Source organism: Pezoporus wallicus, unplaced genomic scaffold, assembly GCF_028554395.1.
Source record: "Pezoporus wallicus isolate ANWC-B61680 ecotype Strahan unplaced genomic scaffold, APGP_CSIRO_Pwel_v1 contig_3017, whole genome shotgun sequence".
In the NCBI taxonomy this organism is placed as follows: domain Eukaryota; kingdom Metazoa; phylum Chordata; class Aves; order Psittaciformes; family Psittacidae; genus Pezoporus; species Pezoporus wallicus.
Window position 1 is genome coordinate 2,841,872 of NW_026638957.1, and position 18,595 is coordinate 2,860,466.

The 18,595-nt window shown below is 38.1% G+C and overlaps 1 protein-coding gene across 4 annotated transcripts in view; it reads left to right on the plus strand.

Annotated features, from left to right (window-relative positions):
* Nucleotides 1-18,595, plus strand: part of DGLUCY (D-glutamate cyclase) — a 184,154-nt gene that overhangs the window by 164,055 nt on the left and 1,504 nt on the right. For all 4 annotated transcript variants that reach the window (XM_057413385.1, XM_057413383.1, XM_057413384.1 and 1 more), the window contains exons 6-12: nt 222-344; nt 2,251-2,448; nt 4,534-4,794; nt 5,246-5,345; nt 6,989-7,137; nt 11,712-11,831; nt 12,973-13,124. In XM_057413385.1, the coding sequence (XP_057269368.1) occupies nt 222-344; nt 2,251-2,448; nt 4,534-4,794; nt 5,246-5,345; nt 6,989-7,137; nt 11,712-11,831; nt 12,973-13,124 (1,103 nt within the window). The remainder of the gene's footprint in view (nt 1-221; nt 345-2,250; nt 2,449-4,533; nt 4,795-5,245; nt 5,346-6,988; nt 7,138-11,711; nt 11,832-12,972; nt 13,125-18,595) is intronic.

Below are 18,595 nucleotides of genomic sequence, written 5' to 3' on the forward strand. Positions count from 1 at the left end.
GCTTGTATTTTATTGCAGAAATAAAGTGAATACAAAAAGGGTAAACAAGTCAGCTCAGGTTCTGGGGACACTCAAAGGCCAACTATGCCACTTCGGTGGGACTTGCCACTGTTGCAGTCCTAGCTCAGTGTCATTGAACAGTGTCTGGGGTCCACCCCACCAGCTTTGCAGTAATACTGCTTACTGAAATCTCTCACAATTTCATTTTTTATCAATTTCAGATCTGTTGGGAATACAAGATCTTTCCAAACCAGACTATGGAGATCCAGTTCACCTTCACCCTGGTGATATTCCAGTGTTTTGGGCCTGTGGAGTAACAGGAATAGAAGCAATCATCAACTGTAGTATGTGATATGTTTGGAGACTCTTTTTAAATTACTCTTTAATTTCTTTTTCTTTTCTGAATGAGTTGGCTGATTACCAGGCTTGATTTTAGAGTGAGCTACTCCTCTCCTACTCCCCCACCCAACAAAAAACATCTTTGGCAGGACTATTTTCCATTGCAAAATACAGGTCTACCGTAAAGGAAGTTCTTGCTGGAATTTCATCACTTTGTTTCAGTATTTTAAAGCAGACATGTAAAGCTCTGGCAGCACCAAAACATCTTTTTTAAAAAACATTATTGAAAACTAGAAGTCCAAAGGCATTAATTTTTAAGCTTCTTCCTTTTAAAATATTTTTATTGCATTGTAGTAAAATAATAATAAGGGGAAAAGAAAAAAAGATGCAGCCAGAAATCTTTCCAAAATATTGTCAAGGGCTAGCAAATCAATTGACCTAGAAACAAGTTCATAATTATGTCATGAAGAATTTTGAGCTTTTCAGTTTTGTAAATGTGACACACTTTGCATAACTGAAGCTTTGTCCTCTACACAGAGCTGTCCTGCACTTTGACCTGCATTTGTAACAGGCATAAGCACAAAGGGCAAAAAAAGAAACTAAACTGTAGTGACAGCATTTTATACTGCATTAAATCACTAGTGTGGAATGAAATCTCATATTTCAGTTCTTACTGAAAAAGAAGCTTAATAATCATAGGCAGTATAATTGGAAGAGCCTTGGGAGGTCATCTGCTTTGTCCTTCTCTCCTTGCAGGATCTGCTACACCCTTCTGATTCCTTACAGATGTTTATCTGAACTGCTTTCAACACCTGCTGTAAATATGTTCAGCACTAGGTGCAAAGATTTCTTTTTCTTTCTTACATATTATCCCTTTTCTCCAATCCCAAATCCAAGCTGAAAATCGTGCTATTTTCCAGCAGTGCTATTAGTCTTCCTCATGCATCTTTTTTTGCAGGGGAAGAGGAGAAAAAAATTGCCAACTTCTCTACAATCTGTTGTCCAAGACAGGTGTCTATCTTACCTTTGCCTGGAACTTTCGTTTATTTCTCCATTTTCTATATTAAAAACAGTTGTCATTAACACACTCCAAGAACTTTTGGGACAGTTGGTATCTAGCTGTGCTCCCTTCTGAGCTAGGTAGTTAAAATTCTGCCCTATCAGCAGTACCCATACTTTAGATAAATCTGCTAGTTTCTCACAAAAAATATTGTCTACTCACATGGTTTAATGAAGTATATTAAACCTCAATAACCATATCATCCCATTCCCCCCCCTTCCCTCCCCAGCCACTGCTTTTAAATTACTAGCCATAGACTCCCAACAAATCTAGCACAAACCAAGTACATATCTACTTATTAAAGAAATATTTCCTCCCTTTTCACCACCCTAACAAACTAAGGCTTTGCTTGTTAAAGTAAACCAGTTGTGATTTATCCAACAACATACCAACTTTGCCAAATCAAGTACAATTTAGATCAAGACTTCTGGAATTAGTAAACAAATTAGGCAGCAAATATGTTCAGCCTAGGGACCTTCTATGTTGTGAGCTGTAGATAAACTTATTTTTCCCCAGGGTTTTAGATGCTACTGTAATTCCATTTCATAAGGCTTGTTGGTCACCTTTTGTCATTATTCCTTGGGTGGCAAGACACCGTGCAGAGATTATAATCCGCATTATCTTAATCTGGTAAAAGAACTACTCCTAGCCAGCAGGCAGTAGTTGAAATATCACTTTACAAGGACATTTAGTGGTACAAGAGAGACACTATAGCCTTCAGCAGCACTCTAGAACCTGGAAAATTAATTTATTCTTACAGAAACAGTATGACCAACACACTGTGCAAACTTAAACATTAACTTGTTCTTCTTTCATAGAATCATTAATTTAAGTTTTTTCACCCATTTTAGGAGCTCCACTAGCTTTTACTCATTCTCCTGGCTGCATGTTCATTACTGACCTAAAGAATGACAATGTCACATTCAGATCATCAAGAGAAGTCCCACAAGTTCACTGCATTTCTCAAGATCCTCTGCATTATAGTATTGTGTCAGCAGAAGCAGCTCAAAAGATAAAGACTCTAGAGACCCTAATTGGAATAGATCCAGGTAAAAACAAAACCTCTCTTTGTTTAATGGATTTGCTATGCGGTAGGTATGACCTACCCTGCGTTTTTTAATATTCACAAAGTTCAAGAACACAGTAAGAATCTAAATGCAGTTTTAAGATTTTAAAATTCTTTGTGGAATACAGTGAGTTAATATAGCTAGGTCATACATTTTCTGTTACTATGCTAAATATCAGAGTCTGGACAAAACTATTCAACTTTATGGGTAATAAAGTATTTGATCTTGATGTCTGTGTACTCTCAAAGTACACAAAAGGATCAATGTTTACAGCAGACTGGAGAGCACACAGGGCATAAGAACTCTTACTGAATAAAACCAAAATTGGCATGTAAAATACTGGACACCTCAGCATGCTTGTTATAGCTACACAGGTATTCACTGTTGAGCGAATAGCATGTCTCTTTATATACATTTATGACTACTGTGCTCCTACCAGAAAATTCTAGTAGTTGCATGGGTTTTCAAACACTCCTCTCGAATGGTGGAATTACATCAAGCTTTGCTAACATATTCATCACTGAGCTGTCACACGATGGGCTAAAAGGACCTGTTCACCACAGAAGGCTGAGAAGTAGGGCTGCTTGTGCACACAAGGAAGATGAGAGGGAAATAAGTGCAAACTGAATAGCACAGCCATTCCCAAAATACACACTGAATTAGCCCCTCTGTCTGCTGTAAATTTTGATCTCAGTTTCCCATAAATTTTCTGAAATCCTCTGTAGGCAGTAGTGGAAAACAGCTTACGCCCAGCTCAGCTCTCCCAAGCTCTGGGTTTGGGCTGTGTGCATATGTTTGGGTCTGTTTATTTTTACTCAAAAGGCCTCTCCTTTTCCCACTCTTTGGAGTTCAGCTTGGCACAATGCCGTGCTCTGCAGAAATACAGGGCCTAACATAAGAGTTAGCTCATTTTATTGCTAAAGGAGAGTAGATACTTTATTTTAGTTAATATACCCCACTTCTCAGAGATTAATATTCTCTCTTTCTGTTGCTTAAGTTTTGTTCAGAACATTTTTGTTCCCACTATCTGTATATCTTCTGTATGTTATTGAGGAGGAACAGAGGAAGAAATGGCAAAGGAGAAATTGAGGGCAAAAAAAGGAAAGTGCAGGGGGGCAGAAGGAGAATGGTGAGAAAGATGAAGATTTAAGGAGGCTATGTGAGGCAGTGAGGACTTACCCCTCACTATCAGCCCATAAATACCAGCACATTGTGCTGGTATTCTTGGTTTTCAGGAGTGCTAGCAAATCGAAAGGACTGTGTTGTGAACTTGAGTTTCTGAGTACCAGGGAAAAGAGAAGGGATACAAAGTGTTTGAACAATGGAAAGACACACACAGACAACACAGCATTGCCTCTTTAGGAACCAAGCCATGAGAAGAGAGATATCTGTTAATATCCATCTGTTTCTCAAGGTCATATAACATGGTTCTCTACTAGATGAAGGGTTACAAGATCTTTTAACAGTCACCTAGATACCACTATATTAACTGAGCTTACAACTTTCAATGTCTCTGAAACCTTGCTTGTCTATTTTCATTAATAATTTCATTAAGTGGAATTTATTAGGAAATTAGCTCTTCCCTAAGTGGATAGAGTTAAATAGAGACAAAGGACCAGCTTACTCATATAAAGTCTGTATCAAAACTTCTGTAAAGTCTGGGATACTTCAGTTCCAATCCAGCTTCAGTAGCTAGACATGGAATATTGTGATTGTCACCACAGGTCAGAGGAAAGCAAAGGGCCAAAGGAAAGGAAACAACATGCAATAAGCTCTCAGAAAAGCTATTTACACCAGTACCTAGAAATGCTAGGTATAGTAATTTTCAAAATCCAGTTAACTGGAATTCTTAACCTGGAAGCAGAGACCATTATCTTCATTACTCATATCCCACACCTTCCTAGGTTTCCTGAGGAAATTACCCTAATTCCTGCCTTGACCAGAGGCTTTTCTTTTTTTTATTAACCCATTTTATGTTATTAAAGTATGCAGGTTCACTTAGGCAGAAACTTCAAAAGCCAGATGATATACTGAAGTGTACTGCTCTGTTTTAAAACAATTCTGTAGGAGACCGGGGTATAATTCATCTGCACCGCCAGGATGAGCTGCTGAAGGCTTGCCTGTCCATCTCCCATGCTCAGTCTGTGCTGATAACAACTGGATTTCCTACCCACTTCACTTACGAGCCACCGGAAGAGAATGACGGGCCCCCAGGAGCCCTTGCTATTGCAGCTATATTGCAGGCCTTGCAGAAAGAGGTTGCCATAGTAACAGATCAGAGAGCCATGAATCTGAATAAAAAGATTATTGAAGAGGCTGTTCAACTAGGTAAGACACACACCTTTTCAGTTTTTAGCTTGCCAATTTGAGCCAAGGTTTGCTTCAGTTAATGTCACTGTCACTTATATAGCATTTTTTTCCCCCAGAAAATGAACCAGAGTTCATCCTCTAAGCTCTGATCAGCACTGCTACATGACATCCTGTTAAACTAGCTGGTATCAAGTTAATGCTTATATGTCTGGGTACTGATTCTGGATGTCTTAACTTTGTAGACCTGTTTTGTGTTGCAGTGTTCCATTTACAAATACTAACATCCAAATGATTTTATTTCAAGGTAAGGAGGCAGGGATCTCATCAGGAACTGTGTAAAGAGTCTGAGTCCTTACTATTCTCACTATTCTACTTTCTTTTTTTTTAAGTTACTAAAAAATTAAAAACCAAACCAAACCAAAAACCCCAGGACCATCTAGTATCTTAATTGTATTTGGTTTTCCTGTAGGAATCCTGAAGAGACCTGTCCCTCTATTGAGTTATCAAAGCAAAAGTGCCGATTCAGCTTTAACATTTTTGTGTGAAAATGGGAATCCTAGAAGACCTAGGTATGTGTATTAAGAATGGGTCACACCCCTACTGTGTCAAGTTATAAGAAAATAATGACCATGATCTAAGAAGGTGTAATGGTTACAAGTAAATCCTTAACAGCTGGACAAAAAAGGAAACGATACTTCATATATCAATAGCTCTTTTCCTTGGAAAAACTTCTAAAAGCATTTCAGCTTTAATTCCATATATAAACACACACACCCACTATGTAATTTTACCAGTTTTCAAATCAGTCAGAAAGTCAGAAAGGGGAAATACTACTTCTAAGTTTGTGAAAGAACTGGGAAGAGAGCTGTGGAGCATGTTCACTTTCTAGAGCTTTGGCTCAAGTCTGACAACTGGGGAATCTGATCTCATTTAGTGTCATGTGTTTGTAATAGCATGAAGGTGATCATCTTATTGTTTTTAGGCAGCCAAAAACAAAATTACAGATGTATGCAAGCACTTCTCAACATTGATTTGAACTGTTTGCATATACATTATTGAGTATACAACATTAGGCAAAAATTCAAAAGTATATGAAGTGTGTGATTAGGCTCTTAATGCACTGGAAAATTTGATAAGTAGCTGTATGCACATTTCATAACTTAGCAGGCAAATTCCATCCCCTTTAAGTAGGCATATGTTGCTCATTTTTATTCATCTTTCCTAGTAAAGCATTTTAATGTAGTTGCCTTCAGTTGATTCTGAAGCCTTTCACCCTGGTATTTGATTCATCAACACATTCAATTCCTGTTTTTTTCCACAGGTTAGTGTATAATTGTATGCTGTAATAGTATGCATGATATGGTCTTCATTTTTTATATTTTGTTTTTTAAATGTTGCTTATAGCTATGCATAATCTAATTACAGTTTCTATTTCATTTGATCCCACGGTCCCCAAAAGCTAAAGCATTTCTTTAAAGCAGACAACCAGTTTAAAGTCTCTGAATCACTGTAGATGCCTGCACACAAGAACATTTGATAATTCAGGAGAACTGGTAAACTCTTGATGGTAAAATTGGAGAAACAGAATTCTAACATACAGTAGCAGAACTGAGTACTAAAATTCTGTTTAAAACCTAGGGCATCTGCAGTACATCTATTTTTGTAACTAGCGAAGTAGCCACAGACTTAATGAAAAATCCCACAAATCTGAAGACCCAAACCAAAAAACTCCTTAACTAGAAACAAATGAACATTTGCCAAGAAATTCACTGTAAGCAGAGACTATATTTGCACTAACATTACTTCAGAGGCTATATTTGCACCAACATTACTTCGCCAGTGTCTTGTTTTCTTTACAAACACTTACAGAGGCTATTGTCTTACAAGATATTATGTATTTTAACATGAAACAGCAAGGCCAGATGGCTGACCCCAAGGATTGCTGGTTAGGAAGGTTTCAAGAGCTTCTCCATTTCTTGGTGGTAAATATGGCTTGAGGGAGTTTCACTAAAGCTATAAAGAAACTATACAAACATTTGAAAATAACAGAACTACACTCAGAAATAGCAAAACAGGACCTAACTTTTACTTTGGATCCCAAATGGTCGAAAAGCGGAACAAAGCAGAGCAGGAGGAACAACCAACAGAAGGCTTTGTGATGTGAAAATCAGAACATTGACTCCTCTCTCTTTTTTCACTTGTCTCTAACCAGATTTGATCACCTGATAGCAATAGAGCGTGCTGGGATGGCTGCTGATGGCAATTATTACAATGCCAGGAAAGTTAACATTAAACATCTTGTGGATCCCATAGATGAACTATTTTTAGCTGCCCAAACCCTCCCAGGAGTCACAACAACAGGTATGTGTGAGTTTGTGTTATATTCTGAGAAACAAGAGAAGCATGAACCAGGAACTCTTACTGGAAGTGAAGGGGAACAGGAGTCAGGTGCTGAATAACTGCTTGCAGGCTACAGCTGTTTGTTGTGGTTGAATTTAAAGAGATCGTTGCTGGAGAGAAATTGTAAGTTTCTATTGAAAGGATCTCACAGCCACAAAAAAGGAGTTGATTTCAAAGTTATTTAAGGATAAAACCCAAGTCCAGATGTGTGTACTATCTACATGTCACTGTGCGTATATATGCTTCTCTAAGTGTAAGTTTTGGCACTGATTTTATTCTGTATTTTATGCATGAAAGACAGCACAGAAAGAAAATTACTGTTGAATTGAAACACTACATATTAAAATATTATAGTTATTTTTATGATTGTTATACCTGTGTTGAAACAGCAGTCTGGATAGAATCTGATTTATTTTGCCTTTAGCATTCTCTTAAGCATGGATTTCATATCTGCATCTAGTATGATAGTGCCTTCTCTAATAAAATGTATGTATACAGTAATAATCTTTACATTGTCTTTCTTGCCAAAACTACATTAGCATTGACTAATATGTCTAATAAGAATGCTTTTGTCGACATGGTGCTCCTCTTTTTTGTCAATAGTCCTTTTTTTCCTGAAAACTTACCTGTATCCGGTTTTGATCAAGGTATATAGATGAAGTTTTGTACAATGTTTTTGTACAATCAAACGTTTCCTGCTGCGCTGCTGGGAGATACATAATCTATATAAATACTAGAAACAAAATTAGAAGGATCACAAAATTAGAGCTAAGTACCCATGCCAGGCTGATTTCAGTCACGAAAGAACATGTCTGCTGATCTGGCTTTTATTCTTCTTGTAGTGCTGTGGACTCACTCTTAAGCATTACCAAAAGCACGGGTACTTTGACTTCTCAGTTTTGGTGTTTTTCAAGCAGGGGCTCCTGCAGAGATAATGCATAGTCTGCTTTCACTGGTTTGGAATAATCTAAAAGCTGTACCACAGAAGAGTTCACTGTTTTTGTTTGGTTGTTGGGGTTTTTTTATTACCTTAAAACTGGCAATCTATTTTATTTAGATTTAATTCAATTTTTTTCCTATTCCCAGTGAGTAACTTTCAGCATTTCAAAAGTAGCACTTTAGATGGCACACTATTGGCCATCTCAGCAAACAAGGTGAAGATTGACTGAATAAGGATACAAAAAACTCTTTCATAAAGATGTTTAGAAAAAAGCCTCAGGGTGTTATCAGCTGCATTTAATTTCAGTTCTTGTCCCCGATTTTAGATGGTTGATACAAGGATTTCTGCATCACATATATGACATCACATCCTAATTCCTTTAATAATACCTTAACCTTTTAAAATATCCCAGAGCAGGTCAAAGTATATTATTGATTTCGCAACGTTTTGAGTGTTATGCAGGTTGGGAATTTGAATCTGTTCATCAGAATTTAGTTTGTTTTAAACATTCTCTGAATATTCAAATATACTAAGAAGTGTCATTAATTAAAAATACCACCAGCCTTTGAATAATAAGAGAAGAAGCAGTTATCTAGATTCAGTGTGTCCCACCGCTGTGAATTTTCTCTAGAGATGTCTGCATAGAAAATGATTTAACATGTCATAGTCTTCAAAAGATAATGAAAGTATCTGCTCTGATCTCCCATGAAATACGTGTACGTATTTCTGTGCTGGAGAGCTAATTGACTGTCTATAGAAAAATAATGTAGTTGTTTCTTGGATTGTCTGTTACCCAGTTAACATTTCTTATTTGCCTATCACACTAACTTTTTGTGTCTGTTTTTAAATTTGATTACAATTTTTGGGATGGCTATTGAATTTTTTCAAGGTATTCCTCCAAAGCCTACCTTTACAAGCCATCAGTCTGGGCTGTGGCCTTTGCATCTTGTCTCTCATTACTAAAGTTAATGTATTGCTACTAATTATGATATCAGGCTACCTTTGACTTTCTTCATGGTCAATAGGAATTTGAAGGCGTATGTCTAGATCCAAAATAAAATGCAAATACTGTACAGCATTAGGGCAGAGTACTTAGATAAGTTTAGATACTGGAAGAGGATACTAAAAAGATGAAGTTTAAAGCCTACAAAAGTCTTTATATAGTGTGCTCAGTGGCAAGACATGCTATGTTAGTAGGTGGAGAGAGAAATATTAGAAGGTTGATGCTGATTAATTGCTGCCAAGTTTTGGATTTAAAACAGTACCTGTGTTTAAAAAAAGCATCTGATCTAGGAGTCTGACCACAGACAAATCATGAACAATGCCCACAATTGTATGGGTACCGATATGAAAAGCCATAGTAAGCAGCAACCTTCAGGCATGTACAAAATAAGGCATGAAAGGCTGAGGTTGGGAAGACTCATTTTCCACAAAAGACTGGAATAAAAGATTAGGAGATGTCACCGAAACCACATGCTATTTTGTTCAGCTGTCACACAACTGACATAGCTATATGCTATTTATATAGGAGCTAATGAAAAGCTTTCCAAAGTACTGCATGGAAAAAAAAGCAGTTACACGTTTCTCTTTCATACAAATGATTTTTAGCACAGAAGACTGACATTTCCTGGATTTTTCATGAATGTAGTTTCAGAAACCAATGTAGTCATGAAAACTTGTGTGGAAGATAGACAGAACTATTTTTCCTCTTCCTGGAAAGCGCTCAGGCCTTTAGGAGAAGAGGGTTCATCTTGTCTATTTTCAGCCATCTATATTTAAGATATTTGCCTTGGGGTGAGATGAACCGAATGTTTGAAGGGTCTGTTTCTCTCTGCTGACTTTAAAAGAAGTCTAAGTGACTGGCTCATACGTAGAGATGGCTATATTTTGTCAGGTGAATCTCACTCTGGAAATCTGCAGTAGAACATAGTCCTCTGCCAATGTGTAGAAGAATAAGAAGACAAATGGTACAGGAAGATATTTGGTGTGGTGTTCCTTTCCTCCCAGTGTAATGCTAATGGGATACATCTATAGCAGTAGCTCTACCAACTGCATAACCATCCTGGTGACAGGACTTCCACAAAGACAAGAAAAAACAAAGCAAGGCTAATACAAAAAAAACCCTGAGCAGTGGATTAGTATTTTTGAGTTAAACTGTTGATAATCTTCAAAGGACAGTAGTTCATTTGAGCCTTTTAAAAGAATACTAAGAGCAAAATTTTGGATTTTGAATATGAGGAAAATTAGAATATGTGGGTTCATTCAAAACCCGCACTGCAGTACAGCAGTAACTACCATATGTATATACGAGGTACATGATTATGTCATTACCTATTTGAAAAGTACTACCAGCAAACAGATTTTAGAAATTCCAACACCAAAAGTGAACAGAAAAGAAAAAAAATTAGCTGTTCCATGGCAAATCCTTTCATGTTAGTGATGTGTCACTCAGTTATGCTTCCCTTAACTATACAGAATTAAGGATTTAAATAAAAAATGCTGCTAAGAAATAACTTTGAATTTCACTTAAAGAAGGAATTTGCTACAGACTTATGTGAGATATTTATGCATGTTAAATTTATCATTTTCAGGGCTTGAAGTGTAAATTACAAATACTGCAATTTCTCTCCTGTAACACATGCTATGCATTAGAGCCCAGTCACATTTCAAATTCAAATACGTTGCAGGGAGGACTTGGAGCTCTTCACTGTTCTGTTTCACAGACATTAACCAGGGTTTTTCTGTAAATTCTTCAAACTTGAGAAGATGCCATTTATCCTAAGAGGTGAAAGAGAAACATTAATTGCCATTTAAGTGGATGTTTTGAGTTGTTCTTTTTATACATCGTGTTTTTACTCAACCAACAAAAATCAAGTTCCCACACCCTGAATATAAAACACTTAAAAAAACCCTCCAACAAACAAACCGAAAGAACCACCTAGTAATTTTTTTTTCATAAATTACTAGGAAAAATGAAAGCAGTAATAGTACACAGGGTTGGGTCTTTGTACTCTCTGACACAATGATAGTGATTGGTGTAGAAGAGATTGCCAGGGCACAAAGTTCTACTTCTGCCGAAGTTCTTATGTATATTTTTGCTTATCTTTCTGCAATAATTGCCACTTTTACTCTTTTTTTTTTTTTTTTTAATTAAAGCTTGTAACAAGCTGAAGTTTCCCATGCTTGCTTTATTGTAGAAGAGCAGGCTAACTTCTCAGGTTAATTTTAGATTTATTTTCTAATTGTCTAATGTCCTTCTGATAATGCATTATATAGAACTCTCATTTAAGGCCTTCCAGAGATAAAGTTTACTGTCTTAATTCTGCCTGCAGTTCATGAACAGTTGATAATTTTGATTTCTTTTGCATGCACGAGTGCAGCATACATCTCATTTATATACTTACAGGTTTGCATGTGATAGGTATTGTGCCTTCAGCCATTTCATTCACTCTTCTGGTTTTAGACACTTTTGTTGAAAAAGGATAAAACAAGCTACAAACTGCCACAGCAGCTCTGCGGGAGACACTGGGTGCTTTCTGTGTGGATTGTTATTTATGCTGGGTTCATACTCATTTGGTCTTCTCTTTTAATAAAGGTGTTGGAGATGGAGGAAATGAATTAGGGATGGGCAAAATAAAAGATGCTGTAAAGAAGCACATAAAAAATGGAGATGTTATAGCTTGTGATGTTGAAGCTGATTTTACTATTGTAGCTGGTAAGTGATCTTTTGGGGGGAATGGGAGATTTGCTAATGTTTGAGAATAGAACTGACATCTGTCTTTCCAACTAACTTGTATTGGCCTTTTCTTTGTGTAACCAAGTCATCCCTGGCAAACAAATCTGTCTCCATGTTATGTCAATCTTCTGAAGCAACTACAGCTCCAGGAGGACTAACTGAAATTGAAGATGTTCCCTGAAGAAAGTGAATTTAATTGGAAATATCTGGGCAAATCCTGAATATTCTTGAAAAAGTCACACCTGAAATAAAACAACAAGGAGGACTGCAGGGAATTAAAATGTGTATGCACATAGGAATTTTCAGTATAATTGATGAGCTTCTGTGGCTCTGACCCTAAGTCAGTCATATTGCTCTTATCTATGGTGGCTGTTTTGGCAATTCTGATGGTTTTTACTTTGAAAGTAACTGTCACACCCAGGTCTTTCAAAGGGAAGTGAGAGCTTGGACATGTTTAAGCACAGAAAACTAAATGCACTAAACCAAATTTCACAAGAATTCTTGCATCTCTGGAAAAGGTTAGCAGGCAGCAGAGATAACTTCTTACATCAGGTTTCAGGTCTAACGATCTCCAGTACAGTCTTGACAAAGAAGGTGTCAAAGATTGCGTAGACTAATTTGATAACAGCACACAGAAAAACTGTGGGTATTAACTATGTTAGAATGTCTTCTTGTATATGATACTTATGCCAAAGACACTGGTTTAAGATACTTTATCAAAACCTTCTACCTCTCTGTGTTTAAAAGCAAAAGACACCAGGCTGTAGCACATGACCTCACAGTTCATGGGCTTCACATTAAGCCAAATGGAACTGTGTTATAGTCCATGCCCATTTGAGTTTTTACTTTGTTGGAAAGACAAAACAACAAACTAAGCTAGATGGGAACTTACAGAAATTCAATCTGAAATACTACTGAAAACATTTTAATATGTTATGCAACTACGTATTTCTGAAATGTTCCCAATTCATGTCAACATTTAGTTCATAACCGTGTGCCATTTCACTGTCGCTCCATGAGATTCGGTTGTACATGCCTAGCGCCTTATTCAGGTCAGGTATCTGCAATAACTGTCACGGGGTTTTTCACAATTTGGTTTCATGGTGATGTTCTTTTGCAGGGGTCTCTAACTGGGGAGGCTATGCCATTGCTTGTGCTCTGTATATCCTCAGCACTTGTGAGGTACATGACCGCTACCTGAGGAAAGCTGTTGGGTTTCCACGGCTATCGAACAAGACGGTCTGGCTATCGGCACTTCCATCAGTTACCAAGGTAATTCTGGAGGGCCAAGGAGTTGTGACTTGCTTATGACATGTAGATGGAATTGGCTACCAGTTGTTAAATCCTGCCTAGTCCAGTTCAACAGCTTACTTTCAGATGGTCTTTAGGTGTATTTTAGGAATCCCTGGTGAACAAGCAGCCACACTGTACTTAGAATATTCCTCAAAGGATTCAAGAAAGATTTAACATAAAAATCTTCAAAAATGAACGCTATGTGCTGTGCCTTCAAGCAAACACAGTGCTACAGTTTTATGGGCAGTACAAGAAAACCCTGTATTGCAATACAGTGACTAAAATTCCCAGTTCACTTACTTAGGCTCATTCATGATTTATAAATCTGTAGCTGCCTCTCTTCCAAAGTCAGAAGTCATAGTTCTAATACAGAAGCCAATTCATACTTCTGATCTTTGCACCTGTCCTTCTGGATCTTTCCACCTTTTCTAGTTATCATCTTGGAAACTTTCTATAATTAGTTTTGAATGTTTCTCAACTAAAGTTGGAGGAAGATTTGCACGAGTATTTTTAAATGTGTTTTGACTAACACAGCTTGGAACAGCATGATATTCTGGGAATGCAACGGTTTCAAGACTGAGAAAAAGTAAAATAACTGAGAGGGGTGAGAAATGACTGTGATCTGTGTTCATCCTGCTAAGCATGTGGCTCCATTTTTAACTTGGGAATGTTTAAAATATATATACAAGTGCACACACTCAACAATCAAATAACGTTTGTTCCACCATATTTATAATAACTTAGGAACTTCAAACTTCACTTTTATTGGCAGAGTACCTCTATAGAGACTAGGACAAAACCATTAAGTTTGTGACCTCCAAGAATACTAAGCAAAATGTAATCTGTTTACCATAGATGTTGCCCACAACAGTGCAGTATTTCTCCTGAGATGAGAGTATGTTCTGTGTGAAATTACAACAAAGCACCTTAAAGTATTTCAGAGTAGGTCTTACTTTTTTAATTATTACTATTTTGAATTTTCATCCAAAGGTCATAAAACTGAAACCAATCCCAACATTCAGCATAGCCATATAAGCCCCTTACCCTTTGACTTAACAAAGCATATGGCACCTTTCTGTGCAATCTTTTCCATAAACAGGTAAATCACTTTTCAGTGTCTTTTTCCAGTTACATCTACTGGTTTTGCCATTTAAATTAATGTACCCTAAAAACTACTATGATAAAAATTCCTGGTAATAAGATACTGTAATTAAATGTGATGTTCTGTAAAGGAAAGCCTTCTTGCTTTTGTTTTACTAAGCTACACAGCTGGAAGTATTGATAATAATAAAGGAATGGGCTATTGAAAGTGCAATAGTAAAATCTATTGAGATAAAATTAATGGAAACCATTTTGTGGTGGAGACAAAACTACAAAATGTCTGACAACAGAATATGAGATCCTTAATTATAAATCATACAAGAGTAAACAGTGCAGAAGATTGAACTCATTAGTGTTCACATACTCCATTAGGATAAAAAAATTCAAACCATTTATGTTTATATGGCTACTTCCTGCCCAATCCAGTTTCTTTTAATGCTCTAATGATTACCCTAGGAAGATAAAGCGCACCACCACACGCACTCACCTTGGTCTTTGTATCTGTCTGTAATTGGAAAGAAGACATTTGAAGGAGTGCTTAAGCACCAGACAGCTTTCTTATAATCTTTTATTTTTCTTCCAAAATCAGCATTCCTTCTGTGAAAACTAGAGATCATACTTGCTAAATGAATACTTCCCCTGAAATGTTAAGGTTATTTCTCTGCAGCCTCATGCTCAAGCAGTGTCAGGATCACAATGCAACAAAGCCCAGAACTGTGGAGCTCCCCATTGCCATTGAACAGAATGCTGAGGTTGTTCTAACTGTGTGCATTGGTCTTTATGTGTATTTTAACAAAGGGTACTGCAAAGCATTAGTTCCTTGTTGAGAACTCAAGGAGCAAGAAGCAATTTGATCTAAACAATCTTTACTTACCTTTCAGTTGTGGAGTTGAAGCATAGTTATGTGGTTTCAGATGTTTGTGGTACTTTTATACTAAAATTACTGTAGGGAAATATATTAATTCATACATATACCAATGTAATTAATGCTAAACGTTCTACAGTCAACTCTTCATTTCCTTGCATCTCCCAAGCAGGTTAATGTATCAGGCAGCTGTTCTTTTACTGAATATTTATTAATGCTAATAACTAAACTGTATAGTATTTATTTTGAAATTATGACCTATAAGAATATGAATTTCTTTATAAATGAGCAATATATAAAGATGACATTTATTTTAGTATTTTTATTAGTTTTCTCATTCACAAGGGAGTTTTTTCCTTGCATAAATTGCAAACTAACAATTTTTCTATTTATTTATATTTCTAGTTACCCACTCCTAACATAGTTACTTACTAGAGAGAATGGTGAGAAAATTGCAGCACTTTACAGCTAAAAAAGTGTACTGTAAATTGTGTATGTTCCTCACAAATGGAAACAATAGCATTTGATGATATAATATGGTTTATCAGGCATAGTTAGGTTATTAAGCAAGCAAGCAAGCAAGCAAGCAAACCTTGTTTCCCCACATAAGCATGTAAGCAGAACAGAGTGCTCGAATATGTAGATATGTAGGTGAAACAAAATTAGAAATGATATTTTGCATATCCCATTCAGGTGTGTCTTCTGTGACATAAGAGATTTAATTTGCCATTTTGCATATAAATAGTGCTAAGAAAAACCTCTCTCATGCAGAAATAGCAGGTGCTTACATTTGCATTCATATATATGATCATTCATATCACAGCAGATGAAGTATATTTAAAACTTTATAAATTATAAAGTAGCACTTTTATGCAACCAGTGTATCCAGATCATTTTCTCAATAACTGTATCATTGCTGTATTGTTGCATGATGTCAAGACTGACACCATGTAACTGTGTATTTTTCTCTTTAGTAGAAGACCAGAGCTTTATTTAACTTTGTTGGAGCTAAGAACTAGGATGCATTACCCATAAATATAAGACAAATCTTTATAAATCAGGATCTTGTGTGGTAGGACCAGTAGAATAGCAAGTAGAATTGCAACCCTGGACTTTAGCAGGGCAAACTTTGGCCTTTTCAAGCAATTGCTAGGGGAAATCCCATGGGCAAGGCTGTTTGAAGCTAAAGGGGGCCAAGATAGTTGGTTGGCATTCAAGGATTGCTTTTTCCGAGCTGAAGATCGGAGCATCCCAACACGTAGGAAGTCAAGGAAGAGGGCCAGGAGACCTGCGTGGCTAAATAGGGAATTGCTGGGTATGCTCAAGTGGAAGAGGAGAGTTTACAGGTCATGGAAGGAGGGGCTGGCCACTTGGGAGGAATATAAGGCTGCTGCTAGAGGATGTAGGAAGGCAGCTAGGATGACTAAGGCCTCCTTAGAATTAAACCTGGCGAGAAGGGTCAAGGACAGCAAAAAGAGCTTTTTCAAATACATGGCAGATAAAACTAACACCAGAGGCAATGTAGGCCCACTGATGAACAGGATGGGTGCCCTGGTGACAGAAGATACAGAGATGGCAGAGTTACTGAATGCCTTCTTTGTCTCTGTCTACTCTGCTGCAGGCAGTCCTGAAGAGCCCTGTACCCCTGAGACCTTAGATGAAGTCAGGTCGACGGAGCGGTTTGCCTTAGTCGATGAGGAATGGGTTAGAGACCAGTTGAGCAATCTGGACATTCATAAATCCATGGGTCCAGATGGGATGCACCCGCGGGTGCTGAGGGAACTGGCGGAAGTCATTGCTAGACCACTCTCCATCATCTTTACCAAGTCTTGGGAAACGGGAGAGGTGCCTGAGGACTGGAGGAAAGCAAATGTCACTCCAGTCTTCAAAAAGGGCAAGAAGGAGGAGGACCCGGGTAACTATAGAGCGGTCAGCCTCACCTCCATCCCTGGGAAAGTGATGGAACACCTTATCCTTGGTGCCATCTTAAGGCATATCAAGGATAAGAGGGTTATGAGGGGCAGTCAACATGGCTTCACCAAGGGGAAATCCTGCTTGACCAATCTCTTAGCCTTTTATGAGGAAATAACACGGTGGACGGATGATGGCAGAGCGGTGGATGTGGTCTACCTTGACTTCAGCAAAGCATTTGACACAGTCTCCCACAGCATCCTCACAGCTAAATTGAGGAAGTGTGGTCTGGATGATCAGGTAGTGAGGTGGACTGGCTGAAGGAGAGAAGCCAGAGAGTTGTAGTCTATGGGGCGGAGTCTAGTTGGAGGCCTGTAACTAGTGGAGTGCCTCAAGGGTCAGTACTGGGACCAGTATTATTTAATATATTCATCAACGATTCAGATGAGGGGATTGAGTGTACTATCAGCAAGTTTGCTGATGACACTAAGCTGGGAGGAGTGGCTGACATGCCAGAAGGCTGTGCTGCCATCCAGCCAGACCTGGACAGGCTGGAGAGTTGGGCAGGGAATAACTTGATGAAATATAACAAGGGAAAGTGTAGAGTCCTGCATCTGGGCAGGAACAAGCCCAGGTTCCAGTATAGGCTGGGAAAAGACCTGTTAGAGAGCAGTGTAGGGGAGAGGGACCTGGGGGTCCTAGTGGACGACAGGATGACCATGAACCAACACTGTGCCCTTGTGGCCAAGAAGGCCAATGGCATCCTCGGGTGTATTAGAAGGGGGTGGTTAGTAGGTCGAGAGAGGTCCTCCTTCCCCTCTACTCTGCCCTGGTGAGACCCCATCTGGAATATTGTGTCCAGTTCTGGGCCCCTCAGTTCAAGAAGGACAGGGACCTGCTGGAGAGAGTCCAGCGCAGGGCAACGAAGATGATTAAGGGAGTGGAGCATCTCCCTTATGAGGAAAGACTGAGGGAGCTGGGTCTCTATAGTTTAGAGAAGAGGAGACTGAGGGGTGACCTTATAAGTGTATATAAATATATAAAGGGGGAGTGTCACGAGGATGGAGCCAGGCTCTACTCAGTGGCAAACAATGATAGGACAAGGGGTAATGGGTACAAACTGGAACACAAGAGGTTCCACTTAAACTTGAGAAGAAACTTCTTCTCAGTGAGGGTGACGGAACACTGGAACAGGCTGCCCAGGGAGGTTGTGGAGTCTCCTTCCCTGGAGACATTCAAAACCCGCCTGGACACATTCCTGTGTAACATTATCTAGGTGTTCCTGCTCCGGCAGGGGGATTGGACTAGATGATCTTTTGAGGTCCCTTCCAATCTCTAACATACTGTGATACTGTGTGATACTGTGATAAAGTGCATTCAGAAAGCAATTACCAAATTATACTAGTTTCTCAGCTCATTGGCCATGCAAGGTGTGCTTTAATCCTTTCAGAAATGGTTGCATTTTTTCCATATACTGCATTATGTAAAATACAGCCATATTGTATCTAAATTCAGATCTAAAGTTGTATTCTTTATGGTTTAGAAGTCTTCCTAGGGAAAAAGATAAAATAAA